Source organism: Halichoeres trimaculatus, unplaced genomic scaffold (genome assembly GCF_033239565.1).
Source record: "Halichoeres trimaculatus isolate MK-OKI-2021-1 unplaced genomic scaffold, fHalTri1.1 fHalTri1_scaffold_12, whole genome shotgun sequence".
NCBI classification, from domain to species: Eukaryota; Metazoa; Chordata; class Actinopteri; order Labriformes; family Labridae; genus Halichoeres; species Halichoeres trimaculatus.
The window spans coordinates 7,909,368-7,927,327 of NW_027437190.1; the positions used below are offsets into that span (position 1 = coordinate 7,909,368).

The 17,960-nt window shown below is 41.3% G+C and overlaps 1 protein-coding gene across 3 annotated transcripts in view; it reads left to right on the forward strand.

Annotated features, from left to right (window-relative positions):
- Positions 1-17,960, forward strand: part of oxr1a (oxidation resistance 1a) — a 206,098-nt gene that overhangs the window by 179,684 nt on the left and 8,454 nt on the right. For 2 of the 3 annotated variants that reach the window (XM_074682802.1, XM_074682803.1), the window contains 6 exons: positions 1,576-1,760; positions 2,606-3,213; positions 5,524-5,674; positions 7,444-7,609; positions 12,302-12,382; positions 13,340-13,465. In XM_074682802.1, the coding sequence (XP_074538903.1) occupies positions 1,576-1,760; positions 2,606-3,213; positions 5,524-5,674; positions 7,444-7,609; positions 12,302-12,382; positions 13,340-13,465 (1,317 nt within the window). The remainder of the gene's footprint in view (positions 1-1,575; positions 1,761-2,605; positions 3,214-5,523; positions 5,675-7,443; positions 7,610-12,301; positions 12,383-13,339; positions 13,466-17,960) is intronic. The other variant, XM_074682804.1, reaches the window with a different exon arrangement.

A 17,960-nucleotide genomic window follows, 5' to 3' on the forward strand; every position in this document is an offset into this window, starting at 1 on the left:
AAGAAGTAGTCGTGTGTTGGCTGGATGCGTTTTGTCAGACAATATCAAACAGTCACAACATCATAAAAAAGTGAGTGGCACTGCCCTGATTTAAGCATTCCTCCTCCACCTCGCTCAGCAGCTGGTGTAATGCAGCCCATAGACTCAGAGAAGTGTGTCAGGAGGATTTCACTGGTACAGAGGAAGCTGAGCAGTCTGCAGTAGGAACTCTTCCTCCCTTACAAAAAGACAGTCTGGGCCCAGGTTGCAGCTGCTCAAAGCTTTGGATCATCAAAGATAAACCAAATGGGGGTAAAAAGTGTAAAGTGAGTTTAACCCTCATGACCAAGGCCAGCCGTTTCTCACCACGACAGCGCCAGGGGGACGACAGATGGTCCAACACATAGAATAAGTCAACCAACTGGTTCATTTAAAGAAGGGGTATTCTGCTTTCCTTTATTTTAAACATGAATGTGAAATATCAATGCTGGTTTTCCAGACTAAACATGCAGATTTTCAAACCTCTGTATATTCATATGTTGCAGATATCCCTGAATCTGTCTGTGAACTGATCAAAACACTCTGTTCTAAAAAAATAGCATGAGATTTTCACACAAGGATCTGCTAACTGGTTTATGACATGTAGGAGGGTTGGTACTCAAACATCAAAGTCTGCCAGTCCCTCAGGGGGCCGGCCAATCAGGGTGAAGGGGGTTGGTGGAGAGGGGGGAAATAAATGAAAGTGTTTCAGACTGAGGCTAAAATGAGGGATTTTCTAAAACAAGGGTTTTTCTGAACAGTGTGAGAAAAACAGGAGCTGTAAGTCACGTAAAGCTACTATGGGAGAACCGGAAAAATGAATACCCCATCTTTAAACTGAATATTCAGAGAGGTACATTCATTTATTGAGAAAGAGTGAAACTGAAGAATAGCATTATAATAGAAACAAAAGTCAGCATCTATGTGACCAGGTAGCTGTAGCTAAATGCTTCATCTGAATGAATGAAAGTCAAACAAATAAATTGTAAGCTGTAATTTTTTTCAACTAATATTAGCTTAATATACTTTAAATTGATACTGATAATCTTTTTCTCTAAAAAAGGTACAAAGCTTCCTTCTCCCAAATTTCAATAAATATAATGAGGATATAATGAAACAGGAACAAACAGGCAAAGCTTTACAACCCTCAAGATGGCAGTGGATTAAGAACATGTCTAGTCTTTGGTTTTTGAATTAAGACCACTTATAAAGAATCCACCACTAGGAGGTGCTAATAAACAACTATAAAACAGCCTGAGGCAGGACGATTTGCATTGGTTATTTGTAGCCACTGAGCGTTTCCAGTGAAGTATTCTTTGGTGACAGACCCACGCCTCTTCAAAATACAGAATAAAAGCACAAAGTGCTCGGCACTGGCAGACTTAACGTGATCTGGAACTTTTGTTGTTTTGTAGATGAGTGTTTAAATTTTATATTTCTGATACATCAGTGCTGCTTTTTGGTTGCCTTTTTGTGCTTGAAAAAGTAATACTCATTTTATTTATTCTATCTGCTGTCCTCCTCTCTCCGTCCTCCCCCTGCTGTTTGTTGATTCAGGGTGCTGTTAGCGGGGTGTTGCTGGTGACACCCAACAACATCATGTTTGACCCTCACCGGATGGACCCCCTGGTTCAGACCCATGGATGTGAGGAGTACGGCATCATGTGTCCTCTGGAGGAAGTACAGTCTGCAGCCATCTTCAAAGAGATCACTGACCTCAAGATCAGGGAGGCTTTACCCGAGTACGAGAAAAACTTCACCTGTAATATCGTTGTAACATCTGTTTATAGAGCATATCCAACTATAAACAGTTTATCAGACTTGAGTTTACCGTACTTCAACATACATTCCTTTGCTTTAGTAGTGATGTTACTGGGTACATGGCCTGCGTCTCTCGTGCATTAGGATCCAAAAGTGAGACAATCACAATGAACTGGCATCAGCACATGGACAGAAACCGCTGCATCCAGCGTCTTTTCAAGGCACTCAAAGTGTTTAGCTGCTACAGTTGCTGTTGGCGCTACCACAAACAAGAGTGGGCAGGTCATGAGATAAAATAGACGTTAATACTTGTCAGATGATCTACAAGAAGACAGGAGAGCACATTTTCAGGCCAGTTTTCTGCTGAGGTTTATGACTGATCATTAGGAAGGTCTCTAACAAAATCAGACCTGTTTTTTCCCTTTGTCAGAGTCTGAAGGCGACATACAGTGCAGTATAAAATATCACTTTTAACATCTTTATATTTGTGAATAATTGAGCTTTTTATGTACTTTTCTCAAAATGAAAAATTGGAACACTCCCTTATAACTCAGAGGTGTCTTTATTGTGTCAGTAAAGAAGAAACAGCTGAGGCAGAAGTGGAAGTGATTCCTCTTCAACTTGTTGTATTTTGGGTTTAATGATGGGAAAAGATCAAAAACAGGGTTGGCTCTACAAGGTTACTTTTTCCAAGTGGCACTTTAACATTTTTTAAATTCATTTTGATGTAAAATGAAAGATAAAGTCAGAGCACTGTTGTTCTGTGCTGTATCCTTTTACACTCACTGTAGTTGCTTTTGTCTAATTGTTCTTTGTCTGTCACCAGTGACTTGGAGCCTCTTCCAGCTGAGAGACATCCCTCCCAGCAGAAAGACCCCGATCAGCGCTCGAGGGAGCCAGGGGACGGCGGGAGCACGACCTTTCGCAGCTTAGAGGGCTCGGTCTCTGAGGATGTGTTCACCGAGCCCGAGCTGTCCCCCATCCGAGAGGAGGAGCAGGCATCGACCGAGGACCTTTGTCCGGACAAGTCCTCTGGTGCCTCAACAGAGTCTGTGAAAACTGTCACTCAGGTGGACACCGCAGGTGATGGCTCCCAGGCCCCGGGCAGTGTCCCCAGCTCAACCAGCCAGCCGGAGGAGCTTGCAGCAACTGAAATGGCAGACAATACTGCAGACACTGCCACAGAACAAGATAGCCAGTCCCCTACAAATCCCAAGCAGCAAAGTGTAGAGGAGCCACCAAGCACACCAACTGCCACCAGCAGCAGCTCTCAAAAGGGGTCCCAGAGCTCAGCGGACCCCGGTGCCACAGATACCACCTGTGTTTCAGCCAGCCCACAGGGGGATGGCAGCCAGGGGACAGACAGCTGTCAAACAAACACTATGCAAAAAGGCAAAGAGGAGAAGGAGAATGACGAGCAGACCCCTGCAGATGGTAAAAGAGTTTAACAATGTTAAAGTCACACAACACTTCAGGTGATGAATCAGTCATTGCAAAGCCGTCCCATATCATACTGACCTCTGACGCCTGTCAAAGCCACTTCCTCTCCTCTGTGAAAGCTCAGGAATTACCTCCCTCATGTTGTCCACTGATAACCTGTCCTTTTTCACTCCACCCTCACTTCCAGTTGTGACAGCGTTGAGATGAAGGGAAATGGCAGCCTGTCTAATGTCATCAGCTTTGGGGATGTAGGCAGGCTTTAGAGGGCTTTGCTCGACTCTTTGACGTGTGACCTCGCAGGTCTACGTCCTCAAATAGAAATATATTTTCAATGCAGTGTTTAATATACAAGGCTCCTGCAAATGGTCAGCTGGATTTTTATGAAATAAATGTAATAGTATACATTTTCATAGAATTCATTCTAAACATCATTCAACAAAGCAAAGTAGAGACCTTCCCCTGACTTTTACAGTCACTAGTCATCCCTCCATCAGTTCAGATCTACATCCCCAATACAAAAAAGGTGTGGGGCGCAGATGGCGAAGCGGTCTAGGTCATGCCTCATGTGGTTCACCGTTTAGCTGGTGGCCTGGGTTTGAATCCAGCCTGTGGCCTCATCCCCCACTCTCACCTTTTTTCCTACTCTGTCCACTGCCCTGTCCTCTGTGATTAAAGGCATAAAAGCCCCCAAAAATAACTTTAAGGCTTAAATGTTAATAAAAACAGTTTTGGATTGTTTGCAATTATTGATAGCCAATACATGTTCAGTGTTAGAATAATGCTAAGACAACATATCAGATGTTGAAACTGGATACTTGTAATGTTCTGTTGTGAATGTATGCTCATAGGTTTAAAGCCAGCTCTGTGTTTTAGAACGTGGGTTGAAAAATGTAACCAGACACACTGAGTCTGTCATTTAACAGTGATAGATTTTCCCTCCTCAGAGACTAAGTGGTGGAAAATTTTCACCATTGTGTCCACAGCAATTACTTGTCAGACAGGGACAAATTGCAAAAGCCATTATGTATCTAATGGAGATCTCAACTAGGCCGCTCATTACTCTGAGCACATTAGCATAGCCTCACCAAGTTACAGCAGCAGATCCAAAGACAGGAAAAGTACATTTGAAATGTAATGATGACAGAGATTTGAATTTGTCTTTCTGTTCGACGCTGTGTCGTCAAAGAAAAAAAAACATTTTGATGTCACGACGCAGCCAGGAGCTGCTGTCAGGGTGTGGTCTCTTATGTGTACTATCATCCAGGAGGTCGAATCTCATTTAGTTTACAGGAGCTGTGACCTTCAACAGGCCACTGATACCTAGCTCCACTTGAAATAGAATAGAATAGAATAGAATAGAATAGAATAGTTGTCATTTTACAGATACAAAAATGTCTTATTTACCTGACAAGCCCAGAAAAAATCTCTTCATTCCAGATACTGAAAGACAAAACAAGGCCTTAAATGCTTATGAAGAGTAAAATAATCTGTCAAGGAAGAGGAAAATTTTACTCTTTTACTTTTACTAAAAGAGTCTTTTACTAATTTAACAAGCATAACAAGCATATTTTTATTACTCCCATGATGGAATTTTTAAGCAATGCTGTGTCATTTTTGTCTTTTAATAGCTTAAAATAAGACATTTTTCTGGACTTGTCAGGTTAATGTGGCTCATGTTAAGCCTATTGATAAGTCTTACTAAATTGAAGACAAACTGAACTGAAGTCTCCGTTGGATTTATTAGCGGGGTAAACTGTGGCGCGCTCCTGCAGCGTCATGCTTTTGTTTAACAGCTGCGGCTTTTGGCATCCGGCTTACACGCCGCCTACCACGAGAGGGCACAGTTTGCTGTGGAAACGCAAACGGGATCAGGTTTTACTGTACCAAACCGTACTGAACTGTACTGGACTGAACCGGACTGCCTGGTGGAAACGCGGCTAAACACTTTACTAAATTCAATTTTTGCAGTGTAGTAATACTTAGTGAGTGTAGGTAAGAGACATAAAACCAGTTGAACAACATCAAGCAGGCATTCAGAAGAGAGAACACAGCTCATAAAACAGTTATGGTTTTAGATGCTAATGATATAAGTAAACACTGTTGATGTTTGATGAAAAGCGTAATATTATTTTGTGTTGAACAAAAAGCAACCAGCCACCAGCTGTGCTCAGCAGGATGATTTTATCCCTACAGAGGTCATGTTACAAAATGTTGTCCTGCTTCTTCAAAACTATCAACCCTGCCCGTAGTGAGCAGCCAGCCTAATTTATGAAAGCCTGTGTGATGTTTCTCTTTCACTCACAGAGAGCAGAAAGCCTCGCTCTCGTAAGTTCCTGTGTCTGAGGGTCGGGAAGCCCATGAAGAAGACGTTCATTTCCAATGCCAGCGCCTCCATGCAGCAGTATGCCCAGCAGGGCAAGAAACACGAGTACTGGTTCGCTGTGCCGCAGGAGAGGTCAGTACCTCTGCTGCACATTACACTCTTCTTTAGCAGGATGTATTCGAGTACAAACTGCGGTTTTTGGTTGCTGAAATAATAAACAGAAAAACCACATGATCCCTTTGATATCTGAGACCTTTTTAGTATGCATAGATTGTCAGGTCAGACTCCCATCTCCTCTGTACTGCCTCTGATAGACACCGGATGAGTTAATAATTAATTTGCTCTGTAGGGGATCAGACACATGCATACACATTATATCTGTGTACTATGTAACAGAGTCGACCAAAGTGACCTGAAATAAATGATACAGGGGTTTGTTTATGTCTTATAGAGTTCCTAAGTTAATAGTAGTTATGATCACATTCATTGATAAATATCCCCATCTAAAGTGGTTGCTTTATTCAGTGGATTCTTATTAAATAATGTCCATTCCTTTGAGCTCACCGGCAGTTTCTTCAACATATTGAATCTTCTTTATCACAAGGCTGCTGAGGGACCACCTGATCATGCAGATCATATTAAATTATACCATTGGAGTCCAACATATTTTACCTCAGACTGTTAACAATCGCAGCAAAAGCATTAGCTTCCATTAGCATTCTTAATTAATTAGATCTGTGGCATAAACCGTACTTTCTCCTGCAGAGTTAAGGGTCAGGAATTAATGCCTGTGGAGACATCGTTGTCTGTGAAATCATCTTGAAATCAATACATTGTGTCAGCTTGAGTATGTGGTTAGCTGGTAACTGGGTAATAAGCAGGTGGTTATGACATTTAGTGGTGTAGGGGAGACAAGACCGTGAAGTGAAGCAGAGCAGAACCACTTACACGGCGCACATTCTCTCTTTCTTATCTGTTGTAATGGGCTCTGCTCATGTTGTGCAGTAGTTTATGTGATAGTGCTGTTTTCCCCTTATTAAACACTGCAGTTTGGGAGAATACTCCCAACGGGGTGATACCACTTATTTGCCCGTGTCACCTTAAAGCAGGATGAGGATATGTTTGAATGTTGGTATTAGCTAAAGGCTCTTATTGAGGTCCTTTTCATGCATTTATATTTAGTGGTGAATTTCCTCAAAGTAGAGAGTTTGTATGATTTTGTTTTTGTGCCTTTTTATCAGTCTCTATTCTCTCCGGGTGGCTTTATATGATTTATAGTGTTAAAAAAATCCCTATTTTTCTCTTACTGGTGTTTAAGAAAAACTCTTATTTTGGCCTTTTCATTTGAGCTGCTGTCTTTCTAAGGCTGTTGAGGGCAGAGCGCTTAGCTGAACTTGGTGTTTGAGGCCCGCACCTCCAACGTCTCATTAAACAGTTAGGAGATTCTTATTTAATGGCCTCATCATTTCAGCAAGTTTTGTAAAGATAACGTGTTTTTTTTTTTAGGATGTACTGTTTGATTAGTTTACAGACAGATTCAGGGATTTCTAGTATGTATGAACATGTAGAGGTTTGAAATCTGCACTCACTAAATATGAACATTCAGCATTGTTACTTTATATTCACAATTAAAATATTGTAAAGTGTGTAACCCCCTCTTTAGGAGACCTTACTCACACAGTGCAAATCAGTAGTAATGGATTATTGACTGATTATGAACCGTAGGCATGGATTTGTTTACCAAGAGTAGATTCACACACAGCTCTTTTTTCTTACATAACAGAACCAATAAGCTCTGAATTGTTGTGTAAATGTTGCTTTAATTTTGTGTTAGATTTTTGATTGGCATAAACATCTAAACCATTCAACCATCTTACTGTTCTTCCTCTGCTCTCATCCAGGTCGGAGCACCTTTACGTGTTCTTCATGCAGTGGAGCCCGGACATGTACGGTGAGGGAGTGAAGGGGGTGGGACAGGAGCCTGGATTTATGGTCGTCAAGAAGAATGAGGCGACAGAAACTGCTGATGATGAGCCAATCACTGACCTCAACATCAAGGAGTGGGAGGTATGGTCAGCAGATTTAAGCTGTTTCCTTGTCAGTACATGTGTTTACTTTTTCTCACGTCTTCCAGAGCATGGATTAAGTATATCTCTCTGCTATATTTAATCCATTATCTGTAAAACCAGTATTTTATTCTGTGTATTGTCTATTTTATCACTATGTGTTCAATGACATGGTAAATATTGTGTTGATGCACTGTCATTATGCTCTGCATAGTGAATTTATATTGTGCTGATATTGTTTTAAATCCATCTGATTTGTGAAGTTATGAAGCATTGGTTTTGTATTTTAAAATTGTGTTTGCTACATATTTCTTGATTTGTAGTTTTCTGTAAATTTTGATCACATGTAAGTTGTGTGAGCAATGGCATTGCTTGACGTGCACTTTGCTGAGCTTCCAACCAAAGTGTTTTGCATGTTTGTGTAATTGTTTAATCGTAGCTTCTTTCCATTTGTGTGGCTGTTAAGTGTTGGTCGGCATGTAGTTACTTATTTTGTGTAGTGTCCCAAAGCCGGTTGGTTATGAAATCAATATTTCATAACGTACCTTGTGTAGAAAGCGAAGCTTCGCCTCCTTTAATGAAGAAGGAAATTGAGCAATCCAGTGTTGATCAATAATAAATCTTATCACCAAAGTTGAAGAATCCTCCTTCGGGAATCTGTTCAACTCGAGACAAACTAACCAAAATGAAACACACAGCGTTTTATACGAATATTTATTACATTTTTACATGAGAGCTCCCAGAGCGCTTCCTCTGTAGGGGTCCAGACTCACAACTCTGAGTCGTTAAGCTCAGGTCAGAACCAGCAGTGATGATTTTTCCCTGTTAATTGTTGTAACACGGTACGTCCACAAAACTCCATAAAGAATTCACCAAGATACATCAATCCACAAAAAGTTGCTTTAAAAGTAGAAAACAAGGTTGAGTGAGTTAAGGTGAACTGAGAGGAATGAGGCTTGGTGGGTATTGTTGTGGAAAATAAGAAAAAGAATGAGGCAACAAAGAATTTTTGCCTGTAGATACAAAGTCAAAGGAATGAAGGAGACGCTTAAAATGAGACCAGTTCTTCTGGTTGGATGCCAGTAGTTTTGAGACCGCCCCAAAAGAGGGGAGGGTCAGATGTGGTTGAAGTAAATCCAGTGATCTGTGAGAGTCGCACAGTGAAAGAGTGAATTTGTTGTATTATCACTTACTTACTTAGGAGGGTGTTTGATCTCCAACAGTTGGGTTGGAAAACCAGAAAGCTTGGAAAAGCAACAAAGAGGGGTGTGGTTGTGTTTGCATGTGCATGTGTGTCCAGGCAATGAGGAAGAGGATCTTTGAGCGGGCTTGCTGCTGAAATATTTTCTGGTTTGATCAGCTATATTTCCTCCGAAAGTCCAACAAACTTGTGGTTTTCTTATGTTTATCAAATGCACAGACTGTAGAATTAAAACTTTGATAAAAAGATATTGGTTGTTATAATATTGCCCAATCTCACATGGTCAGTCTATTGTCTTTTTTCACTCGAGTGTCTTGTTGCATGTGTGATTGAATGTGGAAGTAATTCTAGGTAGAAAAACCGAGGTGTAACTAGGAAATGTATTCCTAATTCTCAGCACTGCTAGTGCATGTTGAGCGATGTGAGTTTTGCAGAGTTGAGACTGTTTTTTAAGTCTGTTGGTACTCACAAATTCACTCAGGAGGGAAACTGTTGCCAAGGAAGTACTGTTTTTACATTTTAATATAAATCAATGATGCAGGAAGACAAGCAGATTGATTTGTGTAACCCTGGACTGCTGTAAAGGGAAGGCTATTTGATCTTTTACACATGAATAAGTAAACAGGTACCTGCAGGTGAAGCTGGTCCAGTGGACCATTCATAAATTTGAAGCAAACTTTTTTTCTTTTTTTGTCATTATTATTATTGAACTTTGAACAGTAAGAGATGAGTCTCACTGTGAGTTGGGTCTTATTCAGATACTTTCTCGCTTTTTTGAAAGATATATGCATTTCTTTTTAAGATGTTATTAATGGCTAATTAGGGTGTCATTGCCTACTTGATAGATTTATCTGATTTCACATAAACGCGTGTGTTTCTTGTTGTTGTCTTTCTATAACTTTAAACCCACCAGTGTTAAATAAGGATGGCTCTCATATATGGGGCAGTGGGATGTACTGCGTCTTTAAATTCTGTCTGTTTTGCAGTCTGTTGTCAGTTTTTAACCCCATGAGGGCCACACACCCCTTCACTCTTTAGATACTGGATTCAACGATGTCCCACAGAATAGATTCCGTCCGGAGATATCCCCTTGAAGGTGTTTCTATTCCGGTCAGGGAGGAAGCTGTCAGTCTCTATGCCGACCTCCGTCAGCTCCTCTTGGGTCTGTGAGATGTCAACTTAGAGACCCCTGATGTGACTTTCCAGCTTCAACCTCGCCTAGCAACTGAGACAATGTTTTCTAGAGGAGTGAAAGACCAGGAGAAACGACTCACCCCTAAGTATACCTGTGTATGTTCTCTGGACTTGGCCTTACTACATGTGTTTTGTCTCCGGTCTTGTTTACAAATGTGTCCTCAATGTTTTGAAAACAAGCCGTGCTAGCTCGCTAGCGTGGCTAACTAGCATGCTAGCTGTGTAGTTGGTCCCGGTCCGGTTCAGTGACCGATTTGGAACAAAGTGGACTCTGTTCTTGGTGTTGTTTTGTATTTGGGCGAGTTCTCTTATCTCTCGTTGTATCCCACAATGGTACCGCTTGGTACTTGTGTTTTTGCTGACTACCGGTCAGTTCAACGTGCTCTTCATCTTTATTCAGCACTTTCTGTAATCTTACCCGCTGACAAGCTTCAACTGAGTCATGAGATAAAACACTGAGATCTTATTGTTTTACCCGCTGTTTGTAGGTATATTCGTACTTGATGGCGTAGGTTATAATAAGTTGGTTGAAGTTAACACTGGAACACGGATCAGGTGAAACAACTCTCAGCAGCTAGCACACAGTTAGCCCTGATGGCTTTTTTTAGAGAAGTGCTTTTAAACCCAGGGGAACAGTGAACCTCTGCTCTGTTATCAAGAGCTGCAGAAAGACAGCCTGTTAGATGTAGATAAATATTTTAACCAGTCACATTGAAAGCCTTGGGAAGGCTCTTTAAGTTATGTTGAAATAGCCTAAATTTTATATATTTGACTGTTCGTAATCCAGAATTAAAATTCAGGTTATCAGCAACAAAAGCAGATATCTATAAATGCTGTTTCTCAGTATTAGTGAATGACCAACCTGATGTATTTAGGCAAAGTCCCTATAACAACACCATACCGACTGGCAAAAGAATTTCTGGAATGTATGTATATTATACATTACTTTGTCGCTTTGCATCTTGGGAAAAATGGGGAGAGGAAAAAAAATTGTGTTAAAAAAAGATCTGCTGGCAAGGTCACATCTTTACAACTATGAGTGCAAGTGCGCATGGGAAACAGAGTATGTATCCTGTCAAAACACCAGCTTTTCTGGAAAGTCCTCTCAGCGCCTTTGAAGTAGGAGATCGGGATTAATTTGATGAACGCAGTGAGGTGTTTCTGCACAGATATTTTTAGATTTGGTGAAGTAAAGCAATGGATGCAGGGTTTAGTTTCCTCCTTCCTCCGTGTTTAATTATGTTTGTGTAATGACACTCAGTGGACCTGTAAACACAGACTTTTAATCAGAGGCAGAGCAGAGACGGCAGCTCTGTGTGCACTTTGCAGTGTGAGGTATAACTTTGTTGGAGTAAAGCCATGAGAGGCAGGGCATTGTGTACCTCCCGCCCCAGGTCTCAGTGTCCACATGATGAAGTGTCTTTGGCGAGACACCTAACCCCAAACTGTGTGCTGCTACCGGTGTGTGAATGGGATTGATTAATACTGATAGCAGCCTCTGTCATCAATGTTTGAATGTGGAGGGAATGGCTGAATGTGACGTGTTCAGGTCTTTTTATCTGGTTCTCAAAAGTTTTATATAGAATGTTGTTTCCTGGTCAAAAGGATGGCCTAATTTTTTTCTGCGTGAGTATTGTGACATCTGCTGACAGCAGCAGGTTTTTGGATGTTAGATAAGTGGGTTTTTCTGTTTGGATTGGCTGGGTGAAAGGTCACTGGTTCTGAACGTGTCTGTCCACTGTAGTGTTGTTTCCATACTGTGCTCTGTTTTAACGTCAAATATCATCAAAGCATCTTATGATCGAGAAATTAAACATATTACACAAACATGCCAAATATCTGAGGTGCCAACAACAGCTCATTTCTCTCCTCTTTTACCTTGAGGTGAGCCTCTGTTTAAAAAAGCCTCCAGGCCCGATGTGCACAACAGTACAGATAGCTCAATTTAAAAAACAGCATCAAGAAAAATAATAAGAAAAGAAGATAAACCCGCGCACAAACTGAATGCCATAAAAAATGTAATCACAGCCGGTGAACCTACTGGTCCACATCAGGTGATAGTTTGAAGAACTATCTTGTCTTCATCAGGTGAGGAACAGCATCACCTGATGAAGACCAGCATGCAGGCTTATCTTCTTTTTCTTCTCACATCCATCTTCAAATAAGAGCTTTGTTAAGTCTGCCAGAAAAGCACGACTCAGTGCACATTGTGCCTTCCAGTTCACCTTTTCCTTCCCATAGCCAGCGAGAGATCTGGCAGTTTTTATGTTCCACCTGTTCCTGTCTTTGTACTACCAGGTAGTGTCTCTGACGGAGTACCACCGTCGGATTGACGCGCTTAACAGTGAAGATCTGCGCTCGCTCTGCAAACGACTCCAGGTGCCCTGACCAGCCCTGTCTGCCCCCTTTGCCCCCTCTGCTCAATCCAGCTGCTGTGGACTGGGTCTCCTGTAGAACTAATGCTGCAGGACTTGGCTGATGCTGATGTTGCATACACACATGCATCAAAAAAGCACACACAGACAGACTTTTCTTTAACACTTTTACAACAATCTTTTATCAATTCATCTCAGAAAGTTTGAGTGGACTGATGGAGCTTTGATTGACTTCAGCATTACTGCCATGTTTTAGCCTGTTCCTCTTTCCTTCTTAACCTAATTAGCTGTTACTGGATGTTTGTGCTGGCAGGATTAGTAGATTTCATGTCGGCCACATAGACGTGAGTGCTCCTGTAGGAAATCCCTCTTTCCTGAACTTGTTAAATCTTAATGAACTGAATGTCAGCTCAGAGGTTTGAAGTTAAACTTCTCTTCTCGGCTGAATGATACTTGCTGAGAGCAGTGATGGCAGGCTCCTTTAAAGTGAAAACTGAGACGTATCACAGCCTCCACAGTGAGCCTCTGTTGTACAGACAATAACAAATCTAAACAGCCTCACTGGTTTAAAAAAAGAGTTTAAAATTAAAACAGGAACCAAAACACTTACTCACTTATTTTGGCCACTTGCTGCTTACAAAAAAACTTCTTCTTAATTATTATTTCTTACATCCTGTGTTAATTACAGTCCCTGATCTTGCCTTGTATTAATCTCACAATGTTAAAACAATCAAACCATCAAACTTACTCTGCAGTAGATTGAAGAGATAACTACCTCTGATGTTTAAATTTCAAGTCACGAGTTGAAATCGTTGCCAAATTTAACCCCAAAAAATCATCTGTGAATGATGAGAGCTTTTTAAATTAAATTCCCTGATTGTTAGTGCTTGGATTAAGTTAAACAACTCCTCATCAGTGTGTGTGTGTTTGTGTGCTAACTTACATTAATTGTTTCTTTTAGATCACCACCAAGGAAGAGGTCAACTCCAAGCATGGCACATCCGTCAAGACAGAGCTGGAGCAGGAAACATTCAAACCCAACCTCAGAGAACCCAGTGATCTCCTGGAGGCCGATCAGATAGAGAAGGTACAGAATGCTGCTACACACATGTGATCATGTGGCATCATGACATGTTGTTAATGAAACTATGTGCATCAACATGTTCACTTTAGCTCAAAGAATAGTCTTAAAACTCTTGTTAGACAGAAAAAACCAACTGAATAGACCAAAAGCAACAATCAGTTATTCACATCAAAAGTCTGTGTGTCAGGATTTAGATCTCCTGTGTCTTATATCATCATGTCCATTTCTTCTTCTTTTTGGGGATGATTCCAAACAGTCTCACCCTTCGCAGTCTACCCATTTTCCAATAATAATATGGAGACTTAAGGCTGGTTCACTTCTGCATCGATACTGCCTGAGTGGCCGAAGCAGTCATGAGCTCTACATACTTCTGCATCTATGCGTCTGAATAGCTCTGCAGTTCTCGTCTCATCGGAAACACATGAGAACATTGTGGTCTGTGTAATCATCAGATTTCTTGTTGCCATGTTTTCTGCATGCTCTTTCCCAGGGGTGTTCGGCCGTGCTGTGATATATTAAAGGGGATGTATCATGCTTACCCCTGATTTAATACTTACATATAAAATAATAAAGTTGAAAGCAAGACCTTTCACCCCCTCAATTTTCAAAAAATGAGGTATTGTACTTTTTCTGATCTCCTAGAACGAGATTTGATGCCTCTGAAAATAGGTCATTGACATTTGGCCGCGAGATTTTGACCTTCATGACGACACGAGGATCCTTTCTTTCTTTCTTATATTGGAGTAATCTGATAAAGCAGCTCCTCCTCTGTGATGTCAGTTAGTCACACAACCGCCACCGAGGGATACACCCACCAAGAGCAGAGTATAAATAAAGCTCCCTACTAGCTCTGGCTAACTTGACTAAGTGCTAACATAGTGACGAACTGACGGTAGAGGCGATCTTTAGACGACACTTTCAGCATGATGGATAAAACAGACAGAGAAAAGTGAAGGAGCAGGATGGAGCCCTGTTATAGAAATAGTTTATTGGTGAAGTCTGCCTATATTTCCACGTATAAGCTATACATGTTACAGTACCGGTTAGACTCACCACACTGAAGCGTCCTGAGATGATCTGTGTCGAGGTGGATTTTCTTCCTCCTGAGCTGCAGAACCGTCTGGGTCTGACTCAGGGTCCAATACAAAAGGACGTATCCTACACTCTGCCATTTTATTAGTGCTATCAATGCCTTACGGTGAAGTTTTGGCAAACAGCAAACTTGCTCGGTCTGCTCCATTCAATGTGGCGATTTTGTAAATACTGCCATGCTGCAAAAACCGCCCCCCCTGGCTCTACCCCCTCCGCCCCTCTGATAGAACTGACCAATCAGAGCGCAAAGGGCTGTGACGTTGCGAGGTTACTGGAGGTCATTCTCCAAACGGAGCGTTTCAACAAGATCTTCAGAATGGCCTAAGATGAGGATATTGAGAACGCTATTGTGGGGGCAATGAAGGAACTAAATGACTTGTACTGAGGGCAGAAATGCTTTACAGGTATCCTAGTCTGGCATAGTGAAAAGGAGAAACAAGCATGATATGTCCCCTTTAAGGCTGATGAATGTTACAGTTTATCATACAGCTACTACTGCAAGGAAAAATAGAGAAAAGATGTCGCGGGATATGAAATGTGCTGTTGATGGATAACGACTCCGAAAATGTTGAAATACAGGAAGCACAATCCCACTCTGTGGACCAATCACAGGGCTTTTGGGAGCAGGTACATAGACCTAAGGTGTAGGGTAAAACACTAATTCATTGTATAAGTATAAACTGGGCTTTACTGTAGTATTTGTATGTCTTTGAATTGTCAGTCATGAGGACTGTATAGTCCTGCAGTTTAACACCGTGACCTCACAGTCAGAAGGTTTATAGCTGAGCAAGTGCACCCTGAATGATTATCCCAATTATTTTGGTCCATATTGAGATCACAGTTTTTAATTGCAGTTGTTTACTACAATAAGGGGACAGATGTTTTTGTACTTTCACAGTCAGATCAACAAAGCAATGCTTTAAGCAGAGCTTTCTACATATGGAGTGGTTCAACAGAGGGAGGTCGTAACCAGCCAGGGATTTTATTTCAGCCAAAAATCACAAATTTTATGGCCTCTGGTACTTTTTTTAATTTATACATTGAATTTTTGAGTGAGTCAGTAGACCCAGTCAAAAACAGTTTGTGAATTATTTAAGGACAAATAGGCTTCCTGTGTGTTTTGGTCCACTCTGTGCTCACTTACTCAGTGCTTCCTGCAGATGGTCAGAATTTCCACTTATTAATTTATTTTTACTATTTAGAAATTCATTGAATGAATCATCCAGACCTACCAGACCTGACCTAGAGCACAAGGACAGAACAGTGAGACTTTAAAAATAAGAAAAATAAAAAGTAAGATTTTTAAGAACCAGTGGAAACTTATAAAGAGAAAGAACTTTGAATAGAAACTAAACCACAACCATGAACACAGCCACATCAAAAGATAGACAGCCAGTACTGCAAGCTCCTTATTATTTCATCCACATCATGTATATTACACAGCCTCCAGATACTGCACACTTGCTGATGGTCACTGGTAAATGTGAATTAATTGCACTGTCTGTAGGTTCAGATTGGGGTTGCCATGGTGACTGCTAAAATGAATTACTGCTGTATTAACAGGCCGACTGCAGAGGAAGGCTGGCTACTGTCACAACCACTTGTAACCTCACTTCACCCCACCTCATGTTCAGACAGAAACAATGGCAACTGCACTGGTACCAGAGCCGGATGTAACTTTGTCCCTTTGGGAACGTTGTGGCTGTTGGCCAAATGTAAAAGGAGAAGCAGCTACTTGAGATGAAGCTTTTTGTTAAATCTGTGCTAAAAGATCTCTGTGATAAGAGGAAACGCATCAGTTTGAGGTCTCACCTTGCAAGTTACCACCCAGGTACCGAGGCAAAGCTCCTGCTCTCTCCAGTATAGTTGCAAAGCAGCTCATGTCAACAGATACAGATCCAGCCAAGCTTTTGCTTGAGTTTCCAAACTGAGCATTGAAAGTGACAGATATAAACATCTCCCATGTGCTGTACAGTCTCAAGTCAGTGCTTTAAAAAACTGACAGGCAATATGAGTTGCCGGGAAAATCTTTTCAAAATGAACAGACAGGAGTTAACATTAGTGTTGAAGTTGAAAACTGTCTAAGGTTTAGTTCAGTCCAATCCCCTCCTGCTGCAAAAGAGAGGGTCCATGTCCAATAAAAGATTTAAAACAATCGCACAACATCCATAAAAATCCAGAGATTACACCAAATCCACACAAACTATAGCTCTGCCTCTGTGATCCATCGTACGTTTAGGGAGCAGAGTTTGGATCGTTCATCCTCCTCAGATAAACAACATCAGCACGAATGCTGCCAGAGACAGGAATCCAGATTCTTTTCATTATCTAGATTATTTGGCTCTGTAAAAAAAAAACGACTGCTTTGGCCTCCTGAGCAATTGTTCAAAGAATCAGTTTAGCTTATATGAGCTAGTTTTTATTGCCAAGCTGTTTACAAACAGCAAATACTGCTCACCTCAGCGTAGAGGCTGCCACTGAGCTGCATTCCTGCAGAGAGGTCACGTAAAGAAAAACAGTCCTAGGTTTTTATCAACGTCTTCAAATTAATGTCCACTTTAAAGGCACTGTGAGGACTAGGTCATGTTAAAATAGTCTCATTTTTTATTTTCTTGTTTATAATCCACAATTTAAAATGAGGCTATAAGGGGCCAAAATCAGTTATGTCTAAATGCTTTTTCTCTGCATCTGTGGTCAGGTCGGGTTTTCCCTGGAGAAACAAACTCATCCACAGTGCACAGATCAGAAGACCCTTTAACCAATGGATTAACTACGCCGGCTGACTAAGTCTAGCAGTGAGAAGAAAGATCTGGACTTTCCTGAAGAAAAGCATGTCTTGATTTCTTGTTCTACCACGTGTTATACTGCAGTGGTCTGTTCAGACTTGAGAGTCTAAAACAAAATATTAGCTACAGGATGGGTACTTAAGAATCCTGGTTCCTTTCTCTAAAGCAGCGTGTGTTTTGAGGAGAAGGATGAGGACATCCAGTGATATTCTGAGCTGGAGGAATAAAACCCTGGAGGAGCTTGTTCTGTGCTGCACCACAGCTGGCATACCAAGCAGATATGCTGTACCTCAGTTCACCTTATTGAGCTGCACTAGAAGGACAGCAGCATTTTTCAGCCCAGTTCCTCTCTTTAAGTATTCTCAGGGAGCGGAGGCACTGCTCAGCCTTCCTAACAAGTACAGCAGTGTTCACTCTCCAGGTCATCATCCAGGAGCAGACTCAGGAACTTGAAGTCTGAACTCCTCCTCACACGGCCTCCATTAATGTAACCAGGGCGTGTATCAGTTTTCTTTTTCCAGTAGTCTGTCATAAACTCTTTGCTTTTTAACATATTCAGGATCAGGTTTTTCTGCTTGCACCCCGCTGACAGCCTCTGGACATCATCGCTGCATGCCGTC